Here is a 23489-nt window from a genome sequence, read left to right as displayed (position 1 = left end):
TACATACATATATGTGCATATATATAATATTTATTTATACATATTTATTTATATATGTAATATTTATATACATTATGTAAAATCAATCGATCAATCAATCACTCTGTGGTGGCACTATGGGTCCTGATGGTGGTAACAACTGCTGATGCCCATCTTGGCCTGGGGCACTGAGATCGCCCGGAGATCACAGTGTTAGCTTCAGTGCGGGGTAGAAATTAGAGGATAGGGGATCTCTAGGGCCTGGTGAGTTGAGGGCCTAAGGGGAGTGGGTCTCAGGCTCCTTCCAAGCCTCAGCCTAGATCAGGCCCAGGAACCCAGTGTGAATGTGTGTGCTGGGGGCGGGGATAGGGTGCTTCTCTCACGTTGGAAGGAGAAGGAACATCTGGGCTGGGATTCCAAAAGAGCTGTGCGGGGGAGAACGGTGGCCCTGGTGTGGTGTGTCCAGGGGTACACCACTGGAAGGGAAGGAGCCAGCAGGGCCTCTCGGGCGGAGCCGAGCGCGGGCTGGGGGCTCGCCGCAGGGGCGGGGCCGGCCCTCGGGGCGCGGCGGGGGCGGGGGTCTGCGCTGGGAATGCCGCGCCGCGGGGGCTGGGGCGGGGCTTCTCCGGCTCCGCCCCCGCGCAGGTAGCCAATGGGCGCGGCGGCGCCGGGTGACGGAGGGAGCCGAAGTGCTAGTGCCGCGGCGGCGGCGGCGGACGGCCCAGCCGGAGCGCGAGGGGCTCGGGGGGGGGCGCGGCGGTTCGGGTCGCAGAGCCAGGGACCCCAGGACCCGGGAGGCGGCGCAGCCGGGGCCGCCGGAGGAGCGCGGGTCACCCGGCGGCGGCGAGATGCCGCTCGCCCAGCTCAAGGAGCCCTGGCCGCTCATGGAGCTAGTGCCGCTGGACCCGGAGGTGAGTGAGCGGGGCGGGGGACGGGCGCCCGCGGCCGGCGAGCCCGGATCCTCACAGGGGCGGGGCGGCCCGAAGCGTCGCTGCAGTCCGGCGGGCGCCCGCGAGGGCGCGAGTGCCCTCCGATCTCTTGCCCACTGTCCGGCTCCACCCCCCTATGCCCGGGTGTGCGTGTGCGAGGGACAGTTCCGCCAAGCGCCGACTACCTCCCCGCCATAGCCAGGAGAGGGGATCCTATGGGGCGCTGAGATCTGGTCGCCTTCACCCCACACCTAGGACCCGTCCCGGCATCTGTCCAGAGCTGTCGGAGCTTCCTCCATTAATGCAGACGGGGAGATCTTCAGTGTCAGATGTCTGGGATTCTACCAGAGACAGGGGTTTTGGGATCCCCACTTCTCCCAGGGCCCTCCGCCAAGAGCTCCCTGCTTCTGGCTTCACCGCTGCTGAGCCTAGAAGGATTGCTCCACTTGACCCCTGGCGGATGCGGAGTGTGGGATGGCACCACCAGTCTGGGGCTGGAACTCCTGGTTTTCTTTGCCCTAAGGCTAGGGCCAGAGGACACCTGTGTCCCCTACCCCAGGCTGTGGAGACGAGAGTGGGGAAGAGCCCTTAGACCTTGTGAAGATGATTCCTGGCAGGGCGTGGGGGGACCTTTGTGCCTGCCTCCCTTCTTATGCCCCTTCCGGTAGGAAGGGCTGGGCCCTTGGGGAGTTTGGCTTCTGCCAGCCCAGACTCCCCAGACAACCCAGCTCCTTCTGTCTCAGAAGCAGCTCCTGACCTCCCTTGAGGGCTCTGTGGCTCCAGTCCCTAAGCGTGCAGAAGGCCACCTCTTCCTGTGCCTTTTGACCCCAGGGTCAAGGTCAAGCCCCTGAATGAGCTGGTGGAAAACTTCCTCCTTAACTTCTTGCTGGGAAGGAAGCAGGTGATATTCTCCTTCCCAGGTGGTTGTTGGGGGTATGCAGGGAGGGAATGGAGACCTCATTTGAGCCCAGGAGCTGAGATGACTTTCTCCCAGCTTGGGCCTGGAGCCCCTGTCTCAGTCCCCTCCTCTGCCCTCTCTTACCTAGGGCAGCCACCAAGTGTCCTGCCTCTCAGGACCACAGGCTTAGATCAGGGTGAGCACCCAGGGTCCCCAGCCCCCAGGGTGTGCTGCCCCTTTAAAGGGATGGCCGACACTGGCTATTGGAGGGTGGGCGCGGCAGGATTAGGTAACCAACCTGAAGGAGCAATTTGGAGTAAATTGCTCTGGGATTCCTGCCATGGGGATTTTACAGGCACTGCTAGGCTGCTCAGAGGTTCTCTCGCTGACTCACCCTCTGAGGTGAGGAACACTGCCCTCTGCAGCCCCTGTACTGCCACCCCCCTACTAGGACTGGGGCGCAAGGTCCTGGGGGTGGTGCTCAGAGGTGGATTCCTTTGCCCAGGCACGCCCCTGGGACTAGGCCTCCAAAGGGGAAGGTAGGGCTGGGAGAGGCTGGGGAGAGACTTTATGCTGATAGGGAGGGTGGACACCCAGGAGCTCGATCCTGGGGCACCACTTCCTGCTTCTCTTTAGGGAATCCTGAGGCAGGGGCCAGCTTCACCAGGGAGCCAGGTTTAACTGGGAAACTCATCTCAGTTTTGAGTTCTGTAACATCTCAGGTCCGTGAGAGGCGAAGACCAGCGGACTTCCTGGGATTGGTGGGGCAGGGGGACGCGATTTCCTCAGGAGCTTCGCTCCAGAAACACTGTGTGATCCTCAGTCAGTCCTCAGCCTGTCTGGGCCTCTGCTTCTCCAGTGGCAAGTGCTAGGTTCTAGCCTCCACTTCCTGGGCCTGAGAGGGTGCAGAGCGCTGGGTACTGTTGTCTGGTCCCCCCTCCCCCACTCCTGGAGGTGCCAGGCGACTGGGTGTTATTGTTTGGGTAACAGGAGCCACAGGGCAGCCACGGTGCAGGTTGGGCTGTTCTCACTGGAGAACAGGGCCTCGCTGTTCTTAGCCCAGGTAACATGTAAGCGATACAGCCGCCTGACCTGCACGTACAGGCACCACCACTGCTGGCAGCTCCTAGCCAGGAAGGAGGCAGGTGAGGGGCTGGTGGGGGACTTTTCACAGGGACCTAGGATCTGGACTGCCCTGCCCTCCCTTAATGCTGCTGAAAATGGGCCGCTGGGAGGCAGGGCCTGGCTCAGGGTGCAGCCCAGGTGGAGTAATCTATGGGAAGCATGGGTGAGGATTCTGCCTGGGCCTCGCTTAGCCCTGTTGAAAGCAGTAGCCTTGTCCCCAGGCCCAGTTCTGCCACGTACAGAGCTTTACTATGTGCCACCCATTCTGCCTTACAAATGTCACCCCACTTTAATTCTCACAACAGCTTCTCAAGATAGGGATTATTACCCCTGTTTTCAGATGGGACAACTGAAAACTCAGGCTTATGTGTTAATATCAGAACCAGGATTGGAACCAAGATCTCTCTCTTCCACCAAGTGGGAGAGAGGCTCAGGGATGGGGAAGGGCTGGAGCCACACTAGCCCAGGTGGAAGGTGCTTCAAGAGAGGCTCCGGATGTTGGCGGACTCTCCTTATCCTGCAGGGCCCTTGTCCAGTCTTTGCCGAGGGCTGGCAGTGCCAGCCAGCCCTGGCACCTGGCCCCCAGCCTCCAGCAGTGAGCAGGGCTGCCAATGCTGGGCTCAGAACCCAGCTCCTGGGGCTGCTTCCTGCCTGTGGGGCACGTGCTGTCCTTCTCCATCTGCTGCCCAGCTTCTCCAGACGCTGCCCTGGGCCCCTCTTTCTAAGACAGAGTTGCTTGGGTGGGAAGGAATGATGCCAGTTGGAACCCATTTCTGACATCTCAGAACTGGGGGCAGTGGTCTGGGGCCCTGGGCATCTGTCCTCATGAGCAGTGCTCTCTGAGGAAGAGGGAGGAGTGTGCGTCTTCAACCTCTAAGAGGCCAAAGGACTCCTAAGACAAAGTCCTTCATTCAGTACTCTGCAAGGTCAGCACCATTGTCCCCATTCAGTCATTTATTTAGCACTTAGGTGATAAGTACTATTTCAAACAACAAAGTGCAGATGTCAGCAAGACACACCTGCCCTCGTGATACAGATGAGGAAACTGAGACTTTACTACTATTATTATTTTTTGAGACATAGTCTTGCTCTGTCACCAGGCTGGAGTGCAGTGGTGTGATCTCGGCTCACTGCAACCTCCACCTCCCGGGTTCAAGTGATTCTCCTGCTTCAGCCTCCCGAGTAGCTGGGACTACAGGCCCATGTCACCATGCCCAGCTAATTTTTGTATTTTTAGTAGAGTCAGGTTTTCACCATGTTGACCAGGATGGTCTCGATCTCTTGACCTCGTGATCCGCCCGCCTCAGCCTCCCAAAGTGCTGGGATTACAGGCATGAGCCACTGCGCCTGGCCGAAACTGAGACTTTAAAAAGTGCTATGAGGCCACGCGTGGTGGCTCATGCCTGTAATCCTAGCACTTTGGGAGCCTGAGGTCAGGAGTTTGAGACCAGCTGGGCCAACATGGCGAAACCCCGCCTCTACTAAAAATACAAAAATTAGCCAGGCGTGGTGGTGCGGCCTATATTCCCAGCTACTTGGGAGGCTGAGGCAGAAGAATTGCTTGAACCCGGGGGGGCAGAGGTTGCAGTGAGCCGAGATTGCGCTGCTGCACTCCAGCCTGGGCAAAAGAGTGAAACTGTCTCGAAAAATAAATAAAAATAAAAAGTGATATGACAGACCCAAGGGCAGAATAAGTGGCTGGCAGAGCTAGGATTAGTGGCTGTATCTTTGTGGCTGCACAGCTGTGTTCTTTCAAGGATTGCTATGCAGCAGTCAGGCCAGAGGGGCAGATGACGCAGGACCCAGGACCCAGGACCCAGGCTCTGAGTGGGAAGCCAGCACCCCACAACCCCCCTGACCCCCCTACCAGTCTGTTCTCCAGGGCTGCCTGTTCCCTTACTCTTACAGGCCTGGCGTTCCATAAGAATGACACCCAAGCCAGAGATCCAGGGAGTAGAGGCAGCCAGACTGCCTTGGGGGGGGGGGTCCCTAAGTCATCCAGGCCACTGCTCAAGAAACCCACACCTCTAGGTACACCTACCCCCTCCTCCCCACCCTCAGTAGGCCTGCAGCCACGTGACTTTGGGTTATGGTCACATGTCTGCCACCTGCCTGCTGAGGGACCTCGGTGAGTCCCTTAACTCTCTGAGCCTCATCTGAAAAATAGGAGTAATAGAACCTGCTCTGGCCTCCTTGCTGTCTTTGCTGGGTTGAACTTTCACTGGATAAACCACATGCTGGACTCTGGCTGGGTGCCAAGGAGTTGATGATGGACAAGCCATGGCCCCTTCCCGAGTTAACCTGCAGCATGCTTAGGTTATGGGGGTAGAGAGGAGGGAGGAAAGAACATGAGGCTGTGTGGACAGGGGTGACATTTGAATTCAGTCCTGATAAAAGATCAGGAGTTTGCCAAAGTGACAAGGCAGGAAAGGCTTTCTTGGTAGAGGGAGCCACCATACAAATGCTGGGGATATAAAATAGACTGTTTTCAGGGTCTGTGGTTGTTCAGTTTAGCTCAAAAATAGGGCCCAATGATAAGAATGGCTATTGTTTGTAGGCCAGTTACATGTCAGGTGTATATATTTATAGGCATTATTTCATTTGCTTCTTGCCGCCACCATTGACGTATGTTACTTTGATCCGCATTTCACAGATGAGGAAACTGAAGCCCCAGTAAATGAACTAAACTTCTAGGGGTCACTCAGGTGGTAGAAGCCAGAATTTGAACCCACAAGGTCGGGTTGCAAAACCTACATTCCTAGTTATTGTGCTGGGCAGTTGAAGATGATGGCCTTGATTTCTATGCTAAGGAGCTGGGACTTGATTCTACAGGCAGTGGAGGCCACAGAGGGGTTGGGGCCTGGTACACAGAAGGTTCTCAGCAAATGTTGACTGAGTGAGTTGAGTGCAGCAGTTGCACTTGATTTTAGGAATGATGAGGGTTTGGAGTGGGGAAGGCTGTGGGGCAGGGAGCTGGTGGGTAGGCTGTTCTGATCATCTGCAGGAATTATGTCAAGAGTCTAGAATGCTGGGTGAAGTGGAGCTCAGTCTACAAAAGCATCCCTACCACAGCCCAGCCCCTGGGCCCTGACCAACCCATCCCTTCTCCCCAGGCTGCTGAGAGATGACAGTGTGTGTATGGATGTGTGCATGGAGGGGCCTGTAGAACATTTGGCCCCTGGGGAGAGATTAGGGGCATTAAAGGGGCTCAGGGGGCAGGATGTCCTGGGAGTGGCAATGGGGAGCTGTTCCAGGGGCAGGGAGATTATGTAATGGGTAGAGCACAGCTGTGCCTACCCAGCTGTAGCCAAGCAGGGCTACAGCTGCCCCATGGACCCAGCTCCTGGCTCCAAAGTCCAGATCCAGACCTGTTCTAGAGCAGGCCTTCCTGGCTGTTGGGAACCTCCTGTCTGCCTCACCACACTCTCCCTGTTCTAGGAGGGGTGGGGCAATTTCTTTCAGCTTCCAAACGCCCAGATAGGGTAGGTTACTTGCCTCACATCACACAGGAAACAGATGGGCTGGGTTTGACACACCCCAGCATATTTAATAACCACCTGAGAGTGAAGTCTGGGGGCTGGAAAAGGCAAGACTGACCAGAGGGGGGCTCTGGGCTCTGGGCTGTTTTTCAGCTGACCTTTTTTGAGCACCTCCTGGATTTGGGACCAGATTTTGAATCCCCACTCACCAGTTGTGTGACCATAGGCATCATCACTAGGTCCCCTCAGAGCCTCAGTTTCCTTCTCTGCCACATGGGGCCAGGGCCTACCTCCCAGGGCTGTCATGAGGATTAAATGGTGCCACAGGGGCCAGGCGCAGTGGCTCACACCTGTAATCCCAGCACTTTGGGAGGCTGAGGCGGGTGGATCACCTGAGGTCAGGAGTTTGAGACCAGCCTGGCCAACGTGGTGAAACCCCGTGTCTACTAAAAAAAATACAAAAATTAGCCGGGCATGGTGGTGTATGCCTGTAATCCCAGCTACTTGGGAGGCTGAGGCAGGAGAATCGCTTGAACCTGGGAGGCGGAGGTTGCAGTGAGCTGAGATTGCACTACTGCACTCCAGCCTCAGCAACAGAGCAAAACTCTGTCTAAAAAAAAAAAAAAAAATGGTGCCACAGGTGCGAGGCACTGAGCCCAGTGCCTGCCATGTGGCAGAGGCTTGGAAGAGAGCAGCTGTTAGCACCAAGCCCTCATCTCTGCCCTCGTGGGACTCCCCGTTTATTAGGAAGGGCAGGCCTGTGTGTAAATAGTCCCTGCAGTGTGACAAGTGCTACAATGAAGGCTGAAGCGGAGGCAGCAGTCATTCTGCCTGGCAAGGTCAGGGGAGGGGTCCCAGAGTGGGGCAGGGCAAGGATAGCCACCATCTCTGGGTTGCACACTTTCCCAGACTTTGTCTCCTTCCACCCTTGCAGCAACTCTGGGAAGTCAGTGTAACTACCCCACCCCATGTTACAGATGGGGAAACTGAGTCCTCTCACAGTTGACTAGTTTGTACAAGGTTTGTATCTGGTAGAGCTGGAAGCCACACATGACCCTTCCCTTCTCCCTGGGAGGAAGTGACATTTGAACTAAGTCTTCAGAGATGAAGTGTTTGCCAGGCAGACAGCATGAGGGTCAGAATGCTGGTCCCTGGGAATATTCTGCCTGAGTCATCAGGCGCCATTGCCAGAATACTTGGTCCCTGTGCCCACACCGTGAAAGTGGAGGTGGAGGGACCCACCCAGGACTCCTGCCCTACCACTATGGCCTCCATGGCTATTGGGAGCAGCTAAGGGTGGGGGTGCCCCACAGAGTCTTTCTCCCAAGCGTGTAAGTTCTGACAGTGCTCCCCCAATCTCCTTTCTCTTTTCCAGAATGGACAGACCTCAGGGGAAGAAGCTGGACTTCAGCCGTCCAAGGTGAGGACCATGGCCAGCACCCTGGGCGAGGGGCTGTGGGGGGTCCTGTTTGCATGGCTTTGGAGGAGGTTGAGGGCTCCAGCCTCTAGCCCCTTTGCCCAACTCAGCCGTCCTTCTCAGGGCCCACCGAATCCTTGTGGCAACCCTGGGCATAGAAATCACTTGTTCCAACCTTCCTATTTTGTAGCTGAGGTGACTGTGGCCCAGAAAGGTTCAGGAGCAGAATCCAGGTCAGGGCTCTGGTTACCTGTCACCCAGGCCAGGATGCCCCTGCGGTTTATTTACTCATGGAATTTGGGCTGGCTCTAAGGAGTGATGGGAGGGGCTCAGGCCAGCTGTCCTGCTCCTTTTGGTAGAGCTGCGCTTGCCAAGAGCCTGGAAGTGAGCATCTGGGCACGTGAGCTGGAAAGGGGGTGCTGGTGGCCGCTCAAGGCTAACCAGGCCCATTGCCTGGCTTGTGGCACTCATGGCATTTCTTAGGGCTTCCACTTCCCAGTGTGAGGGTCATTCCCTCACCCCTGCTATCTCTGCTTCCCCTGGGCCCCTTCCTGTAGCCCCCTAGCCCCTGTTGCTGGTTTTGTGTTTTGCCAAAAGCACCAGGACTAGGTGACAGTGGTGTGACCTTGGGGAGGTTCCTTGTACACTCTGGGCCTTGGCTTTCTCATCTCTATATTGGAAAAGACCACATCCCCTTCACAGGGTGGCTGTGAGGTCACAGGAGATGCTGGCTATGGAGGGTCTTTGGAAGCTGCTTAGGCAGGGACAGAGCATGGTGTTAGAGCAAATCCGGGTTCCAGTCCTGGCTCCATCCCCACCATTTAACCAGAAGCTCTTCTCCCTTCTGAGTCTCAGTTTCCTGAGCTGTAAGTTGGGGAAACAGTGTCTGTCTCACAGGATCAATGTGAAGGACGATGAGGTAGTAACTGCCTGGCACATGGCAGCTTCGGTGCCAGCACCGAAAATGTCCTAGTATATCGCTCAGCTCAGCTTCCTGCCAGTGGCCCCACCTTCCAGACTTAGGTTGGCTTGAACACCAGACCTGCCATAAGCTTGACCTTTGACATGGATGCAGGATTAGTCCTGATGTTTACCTTGACTCAGCTTCCTAAGATGAGGTGACTGAGCTGGGTAGGATAGGGCAGGTGAGGGAAGTATTCTCGCACCGCTTCTCTGTGGGTTGCTGTGGCAACCTTGGACCAGCAGAGGCCAGTAAATAGTGTGGACTGGGCCCCTTGGTTTAGCTCAGCCCATGTCTGCAGAATCTCCTCCCACAAAGTAGCTACCTCTTGTTGCCTAGTAACAAAATGAAGAACTGTAGGTTCCCAGTGAAGAAACACGGTGTTCAGATCTCACGGCTGAGGTTCTGGGGGTTGCAGAGGAGCTTGCAGCATTTAGGGACCTGTGCTGAGTACAGCTTCTCACCTCAAGAACTGGAGGAGCTTACTGGGAGATGGCAGGAGCTTGCCGAGGCAGGTAACCTTTTGCTCCCAAGCCTATGACTCTTGCTCTAGAGCAGAAGATCCTGGGGTAGGAAGAGAGACAGGGCTGGAGATGGATGGGACATGGAGTCTCGAATGCCACTTAAGGAAGAGAAAGAGCTTAACCTATGCCTAGCATCATACCAGGTGCTTTGCATTTAGTTCTAACTACATCCTTGGAGGTAGATTGTTACTGTCCCCATTTTACAGATGAGAAAATTGAGGTTCAACATCACATAGCTGGTGGGCAATGAAGACAAGTCTTGTTTGGCTTCAAGGTCATTCCTCATAGTCCAGAGAACCCTGAGTGCTGAAGAGGAGGAGCACTGGCTTTCTGTGATTCCAAGTGGGACCAGTCCTGGGCACCTGCTCATCCATCTGTTGTCCCAGCCACCAGTGTCCCTAATGCCCACTTCTGGGCTTAATACACCAGGGGGCGCTCAACCTGTGGTCCGGACCTCATCACTTTGTGCAGTGGAATGAGCTGGCAATGGGCCACTTTATCCTAATCAGACATTCGGTGCACCCTGTTGTTCACAGGAGGGCCTAAAATGAAGTCAATATCCCCCACCTTCCAGAAGCTTCCAATCTTTGGGCAGAGGGTGGAGACAGGAAAGCCGTGTGGTAGGCGCTATGATGGGGCAAGAGCACAGCTGTGGGCACATAGAACCTCTGCTCTGTGCTAGGCCCATGTTGGGCAGAGACGTATACCACCACCTTCCAGGTGCCCACATTTCTCTCCGTAGCATGACGAGATGAGCACGTCCCCGGGAACCCAGCTGATGGCATCTGAGTTCAGGGCTGAGTGTGGACCAGAGACATGGTCATTGCCGTACATGGCCGAGGAAGAAGAGTTGGGGTGGGCTCTAGGGCACAGGCCATGTTCCCTGCGGAACTGGCATTTGGCTGGGACTCAAAAGGCAGGATTTGGGCAGCTGGAGAAAGAATTGGGCCTTCCAGGTGGCAAAGAGGCAGGGAAGAGAGTCAGGGATTCTGAGTTCAGAATCCTGCACCTATTTTTTATTTGCCTTGTAACCTTGGGCAAGTCATTTGCCTTGCTGAGGCTCGGGTTCTTTCCTGAAAAATGAAAGGAGAATAAAGCCTATTTCTCAGGGCTACCTGGAAAAGAGAATGTGGTACATATAAATTAAAGTATCTAACAGGGCTTGTGGCACAATGTTGCTGTTTAATCCTTGTTTATTTTATTCATTTCAGGCAGAAAGTGGGATTTGGGATTTGGCTTTTAGCAGCAATAGTGTGGATAGCCATCCAGGGTGAGAACTCTCTGGATCCCCTCAGCACCTAGGTGCATGTGGTATCCTAAGGCACACCGGGGCTCCATTTGCCCTCCCTCCCTTCCTGGGAGTGGACTGGGCATCCCAGGCCCCCTCCCCCAGCTATCTCCGGAGCTGGACCCCTTTGAAGCGCCTGCAGGTCTATTTTGAGAGCTGAGCGTCTCCCCTCCCCTCCTCTCTTCCTGTTTATGAAACCCTGATCCCTCCCGGATCCCTCATGCTCCCCTGGCCAGAGCTTAGGCAGGATGTGACTGTGGACTTCAGGGAGCCTTGGGCAGCCTCAGGTGTTGGGAGGAACTTCCCTTGGCTTGGTCAGAGAAGGCCAGCGACCCTTCTAGTACCTGGGGCCCTGTGGCTGGGCTCTGTCCCTTCAGCCTGCCCAGGGGAGACCCCACAGCAGTAAGACTAAGTAAACCTGGGAGAAGTTCTGTTTCCAACATCCCCTTGTCTCTGTGGCCCATTTTGCTTCTAGAAACAATCTGAGAGTGGAGCATATTGTTCTAACCTTCATTTTACAGAGAAGGAAACCGAGGTTCAGACAGGGAAACAGATTTGCCCGGGAGCACCCAGCTAGTGAGTGGCCAGCTCTTCCTGACTTCCCACTCTACCCTCCTGGCCTTAAGCCCCTTGGTCACACAGGTCTTTCTCTACCTGGAGTGTCTTTTTTTCCTCCTTTCTGCCTGGCCAACATTTGTTCATCCTCAGGACCCAGCTGGGCTGCCCCTCTCTGGAAGGTCTTTCTTGACTTCATGCACTGGCAAATAGTCACCACCTCTGGGCACCCACAACACCTTGATTATGGCTGTCTCAGGATAGTTGTGGTTTTTTGGTTTTGTTTTTGTTTTGAGGCAGGGCCTCCCTCTGTTGCCCAGGCTGGAGTGCAGTGGTACAAACACAGCTCACTGTAGCCTTGACCTCCTAGGCTCAAGTGATCCTCCTACCTCAGCTACCAGAGTAGCTGGGACTACAGGCGCACGCCACTATGCCCAGCCAGGAGTTCAACACAAGCCTGGGCAACACAGGGAGACCCATCCTCTACAAAAAACAAAATTTTTTTTTGAGATGGAGTTTCACTTTTGTTGCCCAGGCTGGAGTGCAATGGCACGATCTTGGCTCACCGCAACCTCCGCCTCCTAGGTTCAAGCGATTCTCCTGCCTCAGCCTCCGTAGTAGCTGGGATTGCAGGCATATGCCACTATGCCCGGCTAATTTCGTATTTTTAGTAGAGACGGGGTTTCTCCATGTTGGTCAGGCTGGTCTCGAACTCCCGACCTCAGGTGATCCGCCAACCTCGGTCTCCCAAAGTGCTGGGATTACAGGCATGAGCCACCGCGCCCAGCCCTCTACAAAAAATTTTTTAAAAATTAGCCAGATGTGGTGGTACGCACTTGTCCTCCCAGCTTACTCCATAGGCTGAGGTGGGAGGATCTCTTGAGCCCAAGAGGCTGCAGTGAACCATGATTATGCCACTGCACTCCAGCCTGGGCAACAGAGTGAGACTCTGTCTCAAAAAAAAAAAAAAATGCCGGACACAGTGCCTCACGCCTGTAATCCCAGCACTTTGGGAGGCCAAGGCGGGCAGGTCACCTGAGCTCAGGAGTTTGAGACCACCCTGGGCAACATGATGAAACCCTGTCGCTACTAAAATACAAAAAATTAGCCAGGCATTGTGGAGTGTGCCTGTAGTCCCAGCTACTCGGGAGGCTGAGGTACGAGAATCACTTAAGCCCAGGAGACGGAGGTTGCAGTGAGCTGAGATCTCACCACTGCACTCCAGCCTGGGCAGCAGAGTGAGACTCCCTCTCAAAGAAAAAAAGGGCTGTGTGCGTGCAGCAACTGCTCAATCAGTAGGAGGCACACTTACCATCATCTCTCCATGCCTGTCCTGACCTAGTGTTGGAGGCCAGCTCCCCCTCAAGGCTGCCAGGGAGCTGTGGACCCCTCCTCACCTGCCTGGAGGCACGCTGGGAGATGTGTCTGAGGACATCTGTCCCACCTGAGGGAGGGGGTAGCGCCTGGAAGGGCCCTGCAAATGCTGCCAGCTGGGGAAGGGGCTTTTGGTGTCCGTTAGGGCCAGGATTGGCAGGTGGGCTTGGCTACAGCTGGCAGGGTGGGAACCCTAGAGACCACAGATCAGGCCTGGGGGCTCTGGGCTTCTCTTCCAGCTGCCCTGTAGGAGGAAGTAAATAAAGAGGAAGTCCCTATGCGGGGGATGGGGCAGGGACCAAGGGATGTGGGCTGGTGGCTGTCCTCCCCCCGCCCGCCACCAGAGGCCTCAGGGCCCACACAGCGTTCAGCAAAGGCAGTTCTGAGACTGTTTCCTTCCTGTTGCCCCTTCTGGTACCCTGCTGGCCACAGAGGCTCGTGTGGACTAGGCCCCTTGGTTTATCTCAGCCCGTGTCTGGAGAGTCTCCTCCCACAAAGTAGCTACTTCTCTACCTTCTTTGCATCTGAGGGACCAGGGGTTGGTAGGGAGGGTGAGCTTTGGGGCTTCCGAGAGCTGCCCCAGCCTCCAAACCCCTGTCTGAGGAAGCTGGAGAGCAATGAGAGGCTTGGCTGAGGGAGGCATCTTTCACAATCTCCCGGCAGCCATCCACCCGCAGAGACTCTGCAAGGACAGGGAAGGGGAAGTCCGTGTGTGCGTGGGGGCGTGTGTTTCTGTATAGGGGTTGTCTGCGGACAGGGTTTCCGATCATCGGCCTGAGTGTGTGTGTGTGCATGTCAGTTCCTGTGCTGTGCTGGTATGAGTGATGAAATGAGGCCACGTAGAAAGGGGCTGGGCCTGGTCAACCCCTGCCCCATAGCTGCCTGCTCCTCCTCTCAGACCTCTGTGAGGTCCTTGGTCAGGCTTTCTGCCCGCCTTACCCATCCTGGGGCTTGGGACTGGCAGCCTTCTTCAGGGCAGCTGAGCCGGGCAGGACCGGAGGGGGGGCCACTGGTGCCTGCTTTCTGGGCTGCCATTGTGGGTGGGCATAGCCATGGGAAGGATGCTATGGAGGGGGTGGGACACAGTATCTAAGCTCTGGGCTGGACAGTCAGACAGTGGCCTTTGCTGACTTTTGCCCCACATTCTCTCAGGTCCTCCCCTCACGTGGATGTTTGCGGGTGCTGATATGCCCACTGTGACACTGCGTTATCGCCTTGTGACTTTTGTCACTGCTCTTGTCTCTCCTCCTTAGAGTCAGAGGACATAGGGAGAGGTGTGCCCCTGGGCCTTCCCTGGGGTCATGGGCTTGGGGTCTGCAGTGTCCCTTCCTCTATAGAGGAGCCTGACCCATCATCTGCCCCTCCTCCCTGCAGAGGGGGAAGTGAGAAGGAGGGGGGCCAGAGACCCTGCCTTCTGGGCCAGGAAGGCTAAAAAAAGCAGAAGTAAGAAGAGTAACGGGGCCCTCTGGCCACCGGCTTGAGCCCCACCATGCAGACCCCAGCAGATTTCCCCAGGGTTGAGAGAGACTTGGTTCCCTGTCCCAGAAAGGTGAGCAGAAGAGTCGCCTGCCTCCAGCGGTGTCTGTCACCATGACTGGGCAAGGAATGGGTTTGGGGGTGGCTCTGTCCCTTGGGATTTCTGGGTGGTTTCCTGCCTCTGTCCCCAGGGAGTGCTCTCAGTCAGAGGCAGACAGATGAGGTGGAGGTTCAGATCTCAGGGTGGGGTGTGCAGGTATTGCTGTGTGGGCTTGGCCCCCTCTTAGTCCCTCTTTGAGCCAGGCTTTCTGCCTGTCCCGCCAGGAGGTTACACTCAGGGGTCTGATTTGACTGCAGTTTTGTGGTGTTTTTGTGGGGCTGTTCCACCCACTCCTCCATCTGTCAGGAAGGGTTAGGTATCTTCCCCTGAAGATAAGATTGTGTCTCCGAAGGCCAGGACCTACAGTGGGAGGTCACAGACGGACCCTAGTACTGAAGGAGAAGGGGTTTTAGGCAGATGTGGGTGGGCAGGACGTGGCTCTGGCTGATTGACCTGCCCACACTTTCCTGGTATTTGATGCCTGCTGACCCCAGGCCAGGCAGTAAGCAGGGAGGCGCCTGGGTCCAAGCTACCTCTGCCACTGTTTGCTTTGAGCCTTGGTGAGTCACTGTCTTCTGGGCCTCAGTTTCCTATTCCTGGAATGAGGATAACAGTTTTTAGGATATGATCAGAGTCAAAGACATCAGATTGCACTCAGGAGATAGTCCTCTCAGCTACTGTCTGGGTCCCCCTCAGGTCTTGGCATAGGAGGAAAATCCTAGGGAAATGGGAGATCTCAGAGGTGGGTCTGCAAGAAATACGAGAGTCCTCTCCTGAGTGGTGGGAGTTTGCAGATTGTCTCCCCTCATCTCTGTCCCCACCCCAGGTGCAGCAGCAAGAACCCACAGCTCTGCCCTTAACCCCTTCCTGGGGATCCCTGCCCTGCTGCCTGCCCGTGTGTCTGCCAGGTGTCAGACCTATCTGCCCTAGGTATTGTCAGTCTGCTTGGGGCTCGCTGACTCTCCTGCTGTCTCTCTTTGCTGCCTACCTGTGTCTGTGGTTGGGTTCCAATCTCTGTCTCCACTTGATAAGTGCCTGACTTCACCTTTTGGGTACATGTCACATGTTAGATGCCTGTTCATGTCCCCTTCTGTCTCTGCCTGTTGGGTTTATGTCTTCATCTGTCTCTGCCTGTTGGATACCTGTCCCCTTCTGTCTTTGCCTGTTGGGTTTGTGTCACCATCTGTCTCTGCCTTTTGGATACATGTCCCCTTCTGTCATTGCCTGTTGGTTTTTTTTTTTGAAACGGAGTCTCACTTTGTCGCCCAGGCTGGAGTGCGGTGGTGCGATCTTGGCTCACTGCAGCCTCCCCCTCCCAGGTTCAAGCCATTCTCCTGCCTCAGCTTCCCAAGTATCTGGGATTACAGGTGCCCACCACCACGCCCAGCTAATTTTTTGTATTTTTAGTAGAGACAGGGTTTCACCGTGTTAGCCAGGATGGTCTCGATCTCCTAACCTCGTGATCCACCTGCCTCGGCCTCTCAAAGTGCTGGGATTACAGACGTGAGCCACCACGCCCGGCCTGCCTGTTGGGTTTATGTCCCCTTCTGTCATTGCCTGTTGGGTTGGTATTCTCTTCTGTCTCTGCCTATTGGAGATGTGTTCCTCCTGCCTTTGCCTGTTGGGTACATGTCCCCATCTGTCTTTACCTATTGGGTATATGTCCCCATCTGTCTCTGGCTGTTGGGCTTGTGTCCCTATCTGCCTACACACATTGGGGATGAGTCTCTGTCCACCTCTGTCTGTTAGATATGAGTCCCCTCCTGCTTCCCCTTGTCGGGTACATGTCTCCATCTGTTTTCTATTGGATATGAATTCCTCCTGCCTCTGCCTGTTGGGTGCGTGTCCTTATCCTCCATCCCTGCCTGTTGGGTATGTGTTCTCTCCTGCCCCTGCCTGTTGGATGCCATTCTTTCTTTTTCTTTTTTTTTTTTTTTTTTTGAGATGGAGTCTTGCTCTGCCACCCAGGCTGGAGTGCAGTGGCGCTATCTCGGCTCACTGCAAGCTCCGCCTTCCAGGTTCACGCCATTCTCCTGCCTCAGCTCCCGAATAGCTGGGACTACAGGCGCTGGCCACCACGCCTGGCTAATTTTTTTTTTTTTTTTTTTTTGTATTTTTAGTAGAGACAGTGTTTCATCATGTTAACCAGGATCGTCTCGATCTCCTGACCTCGTGATCCGCCCGCCTCAGCCTCCCAAAGTGCTGGGATTACAGGCATGATGGATGCCATTCTTATCTGTTTCCACCTGTTGGGTGCCTGCTTCTGCCTGTTGGGTGTCTCTCTTCGTCTGCCTCCACATATCAGGCACCTGTCTTTGTCTGTTGGGTACCTGTTTGCTATTGGGTACCTCTCTGCTGTTGGGTACCAGTCTGCTCAGCAGCTGCATTGGCAGGGGACTTTCCCTTTGTAGGCCCACAGGGAGGATGGGGGAACGGCCAGAGGGCAGCCCTCAGGCTCTGAGGAGAGGGGGAGAGAGAGAAAGGGAACGTGGTGAGGGTGTAGGCCTGGTGCTGGGAAACCACAGGCCCTGAGTGATTGGCTGCCCTGGGCCAGGCCCAGCCCCCGCCCTTACCCTGCACATCCGCCTTGGTCCCGGCCACCACTGCGGCAGCCCCGGACTCTGCCTGCTCCTGCCATGGTGCCGTGGCCCTGCTGGGCGGATGGAGCAGGATCCCAAGCCGCCCCGTCTGCGGCTCTGGGCCCTGCTCCCCTGGCTTCCCAGGAAGCAGCGGCCCAGGATCAGCCAGACCTCTCTGCCTGTCCCTGGCCCTGGCTCTGGCCCCCAGCGGGACTCGGTGAGTGTGCCCGAATGTCTGGTCCTGGCCTGGCTGTGTCCCTCGCATCAGGTGCCTGGGAAGCCAGCTTAACATAAGCTGGCTTTGGGCTGTCCTGGCCCAGGCCTGGCCCTGCAGGGTGACTGGACCCTGCCCAGACTTGCTTCCTGGGGAAGTGAGGAGGCACTTCAGGGCTTCAAGGCAATGGCAGCAGATTGGAGGGAGGGTAGAGTCCTGGAAAGGCTAGGACCTGGCAAGGGGCTTCCAGTAGGTTTGTATGAGGGAAGTTTGGGAAGTTGAGCCATACAGTCTCTGGCCTTAACTCTGACCTGCCCCAGGCCAGCACTTACCTAGTTGATGGGGGAGTTTGGGTGACTCTTGGGTCTTTGTGCACGTCAGCCCTGTCCTGCTGACCAGAGGGATCCCCTCATCCCATCCGGACCAGGAACGAAGGCCCAGCTCTACCTCCCCATATGAGAACAAGCCTACTTCCTATTGTGGCAACACTAAAACAACAGGGGGAGGGAAGCCCCACGGGCGGACCTGGGGCAGGTCTCTGGGTCTCAGCCAGAGCCTGGGGTTGACTCAGCCTGGCCATGCCTGGGCATCCCTTTGGGCCTAACCAGGCCAGAGCATCGTGAGCAATGGGAGCGGTGCCTGTTCTGGTTTGACCTCCCCAGACTTTGAGGCTCTTTTGAAATCGATGACCCTGGAGGCTAGCCCTTCAGGGAAGTCGTCTGTTGGGCCTTTAGGTTCCATCTGCTGTGGTCTGGTGGGAATGGACTTGGGCAGGGGAGCCTCCTGCTGCCTGGATGGGGCCCACCATGCCCACCAGCTCTGTCCCTCCATCAGGATGAGGGCGTCCTCAAGGAGATCTCCATCACGCACCACGTCAAGGCTGGCTCTGAGAAGGCTGATCCATCCCATTTCGAGCTCCTCAAGGTTCTGGGCCAGGGATCCTTTGGCAAAGTGAGTCATGAGCCCATAGCTGTGAAGGCAACACTCGTCATGTTAGAGGTGGGGGTCAAGGGTCACCTAGGGGCCCAAAGGATCAGAGGTCACCTTGGTACCCAGGGAGAGCAAAAAGGTCAGCTTGGGGCTCAGAGAAGATAGAGGTCAGCCTGGACTCAGACCTCTCCCATCTTCTGCCCTGCTTCCTGCTCTGCCTTCTCAGGTCTTCCTGGTGCGGAAAGTCACCCGGCCTGACAGTGGGCACCTGTATGCTATGAAGGTGCTGAAGAAGGCAACGCTGAAAGGTGAGTGGGGACACCTCCCTGTGCAGAACCCAGGCTTGGCTGAGGGAGGCAGCCCAGACTTCAAGGGCCTTGGGTCTGGCAAGGGAGACAGCTCTGTCTTCAGGAGCACCTAGTTCAAAGGTGGAGAAACAGGCCTATTTCTCAGCTATCCCTCGCCAGCCAATCCTCCTCCCCCTAAGCCAAGTGCTAGTGACTGGCTGTGAAGGTCTGGAAGGTGGTAATAGGGTAAATGCAATGTGTTTGTCAGGGGGCGGGGCCCTCAACTACCAAGCTGGTCAAGCAGAGGCATTCTGACTGTTGGTGCTAGAAGAGTCTGGGGGAGACCTCTGTGGCCCCTAACTCAGGGGCCTGAGAGAAGGGCGTGAGTGAAGAGGCAGGGAGCCCAGGAAGGCAGCTGGGCCAGGCAAGAGAGGGTGAGTCCAGGCAGGGCCACAGAGCTGGATGAAAGAGAGGTTCAGAAGGGAGCCCCGAGCCAAGGTTAGAGTTCTGGGGACTTACAAAGGGTGTGAAGATGGTTGGTAGTGGGCTTTGGGTTGGATACTGACCACTTGGCCTGGGAGCCAGTGTGACCACTGACCCGGCAGAGTCATAGCCAAGTGCTCTTCCTCGACCAAGTCTCTCTTTAAATAAGTCAAGGCCGGGCGCGGTGGCTCACAACTGTAATCCCAGCACTTTGGGAGGCCGAGGTGGGCGGGTCATTTGAGGTCAGGAGTTCAAGACCTGACCAACATGTTGAAACCCCGTCTCTACTAAAAATACAAAGAAATGAGCTGGGTGTGGTGGCGTGCACCTCTGATCCCAGTCAGAGCCAAATCCTAGCTGGGGAGGTAGTGGGGGCAGTAGGAGGCGTCAGCCTTAAGGACATTATGGGTGGCTTTGGTATCCTAAGGCCAGCCTGGTGGGTGTGGGACTCATCCCCCAGGAGGTATCATGGCAGCTTCAGAGGGAGGAGAAAGATGAAAAGCCTGGGTCCCTGCTGTGAAGGGCTCACAGGCTGGGCAGGAGAGGCTAAGCATACCCGACAGTGTGGTGCAGCCGGTGCTGTGACTGGTGTGCGTGGATATCTGACGCGCTGGGGAGCTGGGAGTGGTGGTGTAGTCTTGTAGAGGGTGGGCCCAGAGGCCAAGGGGACACCTAAGGAGCGGGAAGCCTTGGAGGATGAGTGGATTTCTCTAGACCAAAAATGTTCAAGGAAGGGGACCCTGGGAAGGAGAAACTGTTTGCCTGAACTAAAGTGTAGAGGTGGTTTGAAAATGTAAGGTAAGCTGGGTGCTGTGGCTCATACCTGTAATCCTAGCACTTTGGAAAGCTGAGGCGAGTGGATCACTTGAGGTCAAGAGTTCAAGACCAGCCTGGCCAACATGGGAAAACCCCATCTCTACTAAAATACAAAAATTATCTGGGTATGCTGGTATGCACACCTATAGTCCCAGCTACTTAGGAGGTTGAGGCACAAGAATTGCTTGAACCCAGGAGGTGGAGATTGCAGTGAGCCGAGATCGCGCCACCATACTCCAGCCTGGGCGATGAGAGCGAAACTCCATCTCAGAAAAAAAAAAAAAAAGAAAAAAGAAAATGTAAGGTGACCAAAATAGTTAACTCCGGTGTGGTCCTTGTCATGTCTAATGAGGAAAACACAAAAATTAAAATAGAAGAAGGGGACCAGCTCCTGCAGCCCTGTGTGCTGACATGGAAGGTGTGTTGGAAGGCAGCTGCAGCTTCTACTTGTAGCAAGGGCCAAGGATTGTGTCCTGAACAAGACTCCGGAAAGACGTGCAGGAGGAGTACATTGGCCAGATCTCCTAAGATAAGCAGCTGTGAGCATCAATTCTGGAATGGCAGTGACGAATGAATAGAATTAATACTAGATGGATGGACTAGTGAAGGCTTTGGGACTATGAGGCTGGAGAGGAAACTGCCAATCCAGTACATGGACCAAAAAAGCCTTCAGTTTTGCATTGTGTGTATTGCTCAGACATTTTGTCTGGTCTTAGTAAGCACTCCCTAGCCTTCCACGTCTCCTTTTAATAAAAGTCAAGGCTGGGTGCGGTGGCTCATGCCTGTAATCCCAGCACTTTGGGAGGCCAAGGTGGGTGGATCATTTGAGGTCAGGAGCTCAAGACCAGCCTGGCCAACATGGTGAAACCCTGTCTCTACTAAAAATACAAAAAAAATGAGCCAGGTTTGGTGTGTCTGTAATCCCAGCTACTCAGGAGGCTGAGGCGCTAGAATCGCTTGAACCTGGGAGGCAAAGGTTGCAGTGAGCCAAGATCACACCACTGCACTCCAGCTTGGGTGACAGAGTGAGACCCTGTCACATTAAAAAAAAAAGTCAAAGGACACATGAGAGGTCTCAGTCAAGGGGTAATCAATATTGTGATAAACTTAGTTGAAACACAGTGCCCAAAATGAACCTAGGCAGCCAAGTCCAAAAGCCTGTTCTTTTTTTTTTTTTTTTTTTTTTTCTTTCCCGAGATGGAGTCTCACTCTGTCGCTCAGACTGGAGTGCAGTGGTGTGATCTCGGCTCACTGCAACCTCCGCTCCGCAGGTTCAGGCAATTCTCCTGCCTCAGCCTCCTGAGTAGCTGGGATTACAGGCACATGCCACCACGCCTGGCTAATTTTTGTATATATATTTTTTTCTTTTTTGAGACGGAGTTTCACTCTCGTTGCCCAGACTGGAGTGCAACGGTGCAATCTCGGCTCATCACAACCTCTGCCTCCCGGGTTCAAGTGATTCTCCTGCCTCGGCCTCACGAGTAACTGGGATTACAGGCCCACGCCACCACGCCTAGCTAATTTTGTATTTTTAGTAGAGACAGGGTTTCTCCATGTTGGTCAGGCTGGTCTCAAACTCCTGACTTCAGGTGATCCGCCCTCCTCAGCCTCCCAAAGTGCTAGTATTACAGGCATGAGCCACCACGCCTGGCCAATTTTTTTTTTTTTTTTTTTTTTTGAGGCAGAGTCTCACTCTGTCACCAGGCTGGAGTGCAGTGGCGTGATCTCGGCTCACTGCAACCTCCGCCTCCTGGGTTCAAGCGATTCCCCTGCCTCAGCCTCCTGAGTAGCTGGGACTACAGGCACGTGCCACCAGGCTGGCTAATTTTTTGTATTTTTTACTAGAGACGGGGTTTCACCATGTTGGCCAGGATGGTCTCGATCTCCTGACCTCATGATCTGCCTGCCTCGGCCTCCCAAAGTGCTGGGATTAGAGGTGTGAGCCACCACGCCTGGTCCCAATTTTTGTATTTTTAATAGAGACAGGGTTTCACCATGTTGGCCAGGCTAGTCTCGAACTCCTGACCTCAAGTGATCCTCCTGCCTCAGCCTCCCAAAGTGCTGGGATTACAGGCATGAGCCACTGTGCCCGGCCCAAAAGCCTGTTCTAATCAGACTAGTGAAATCAATAAAACATGATACTTGGTGGGCTTCAATAAATTTAAAAGGCAACCTGAAAAAGAGAAAAGTGCTCCAAAGGAGAAGCACAAGCACTGTAGGAATCTAGAAGGCCCTAACCCAGCTTGGCAAATTAAGGAGTGCTTCCTGGAGAAGGTGAGGCCTAAGCTGAGTCAAAGAACCTGCTGAGAATCAGAACTGCCCAATAACTTGTATTATTTAAAAAAAATAATAATAATATGAAGGGTGCCCACCCAGACCCATAGATCGGGATTTTAGGCCCAGGGATCCAGCTCACCAGGTAGCCGTTATTACCAGCCCCTAGACTAGAATTTGGGAATTTTTATGCCAGATGGAAAGCAGAACTGGTGAAGGCATGCCAGGGGGAGGTGCAGAGGCAAAGTCTGAGGATCTGACAAAGCAGAGAACCCTGGGGGAGCAGGTTGCTCAGACTGGCTGATTAACAGGTCTTGATGGGGTCTGGTGGGAAAAGGGACCAGAGAGATGGGCAGGGTGCCAAGGCCCCAGCTGTGGGCACTGCTGTGAGGGGTGGGGACAAGGAGCCAGCCAAGGAGCCAGAAACAGACTGGCAAGGAAGAAACCTGAGGATTGAGTGTCCCCAAAGCCCTGGGTGAGGGGGCTTTGGGAGCTCAGGCCTGGAGGAACAAGTGGAAAAGAGATCCCTTAGCGGGGGCTTGGGAGTGGCTGTGTTGAGTGTCTAGGCTACTGGTGACTTCCTTTCTCGTCTGGCCAGTACGTGACCGCGTCCGGACCAAGATGGAGAGAGACATCCTGGCTGATGTAAATCACCCATTCGTGGTGAAGCTGCACTATGGTAAAGCTTCTGGCCCTGCCTGAGCTCCTACCCCACCCATCCTTCGCCCTTGCCTGTGGTCTGTACACTGTCCCACCGCCTGCCTGGCAGGCCAAGGGAGCCAGGGCCGGAGAAGCAGATCATAAGGCCGCGCTGACTCTACCATTGCCTTTCTCCCTCTTCCCAGCCTTCCAGACCGAGGGCAAGCTCTATCTCATTCTGGACTTCCTGCGTGGTGGGGACCTCTTCACCCGGCTCTCAAAAGAGGTGAGCTGACATCTACTGCCAGAGGGCCCCGGGATGGAGCTGGGGGACGACAAGTCCTCCCATCCCAGGGCCCTGTACAGAATGTGTTTGGTATGGCTTGAACCTGGAACCACCCAGGCCTGCCTAGCAGCCCCTGGCCCAGGAAATACCACGCACCCTGGAATGGAGGCCATACGCTGGCAAGGTCTCTGAGAGTTTCTCCCAAGGAAACTCCAGGGAGCTAAGGGTTCCTCTCACCTCTGCACCTGCCTTCTTCCAGGGCTGCTCTGGGCAGAGGTGTGAAGACAGGGGAGAAGCCCAAAGTCACCCAGAGAGCCAGAGACTTTAGCAGTCATCTTGCATATGTCATCCAAAAGGATTTTGAACCAATATAAAAGGATTTGAGGCTGGGCGCAGCGGCTCACGCCTGTAATCCCAGCACTTTGGGAGGCCGAGGTGGGCAGATCAGGAGGTCAGGAGATCAAGACCATCCTGCCCAACATGGTGAAACCCCGTCTCTACTAAAAATACAAAAATTAGCTGGGTATGGTGGAGTGTGCCTGTAATCCCAGCTACTCAGGAAGCGGAGGCACAAGAATCGCTTGAACCCAGGAGGCAGAGGTTGCAGTGAGCCAAGATCGCGCCACTGCACTCCAGCTTAGCAACAGAGCGAGACTCTGTCTCAAAAAAAAAAAAAAAGGATTTGAGCTAGAAAATGGGACCATTCGTACAATTCAAACTTTAAAGAGAATCTAGCTTTTTTTTTTTTTTTAATTGTAATTTTTTTTTTTTTTTTTCAGATGGAGTTTTGCTCTTGTCACCCAGGCTGGAGTGCACTGGTGGGGTCTCAGCTCACTGCAACCTCCGCCTCCCGGGTTCAAGCAATTCTCCTGCCTC

General features: G+C 55.0%; 1 protein-coding gene across 5 annotated transcripts in view; it reads left to right on the top strand.

Moving 5' to 3' along the window:
• Positions 1–665: 665 nt before the first annotated feature.
• The window catches only part of RPS6KA1 (ribosomal protein S6 kinase A1), a 45521-nt gene continuing 22697 nt past the window's right edge, over positions 666–23489 (top strand). The window contains exons 1-6 of one of the 5 annotated variants that reach the window (XM_008961661.4): positions 666–890; positions 7786–7830; positions 17733–17849; positions 18055–18136; positions 22287–22367; positions 22534–22613. In XM_008961661.4, coding sequence (XP_008959909.2) covers positions 828–890; positions 7786–7830; positions 17733–17849; positions 18055–18136; positions 22287–22367; positions 22534–22613 — 468 coding nt within the window. In that variant the 5' untranslated portion in view covers positions 666–827. Of the gene's footprint in view, positions 891–7785; positions 7831–13932; positions 14079–15016; positions 15036–16268; positions 16902–17732; positions 17850–18054; positions 18137–22286; positions 22368–22533; positions 22614–23489 lie in introns of those variants that run through there. The other 4 variants (XM_034959008.3, XM_008961659.3, XM_008961662.4 and 1 more) reach the window with 4 other exon arrangements.

This window comes from Pan paniscus, chromosome 1 (assembly GCF_029289425.2).
Source record: "Pan paniscus chromosome 1, NHGRI_mPanPan1-v2.0_pri, whole genome shotgun sequence".
Lineage (NCBI taxonomy): Eukaryota > Metazoa > Chordata > Mammalia > Primates > Hominidae > Pan > Pan paniscus.
This window is presented reverse-complemented; position numbering and strand designations above follow the sequence as displayed.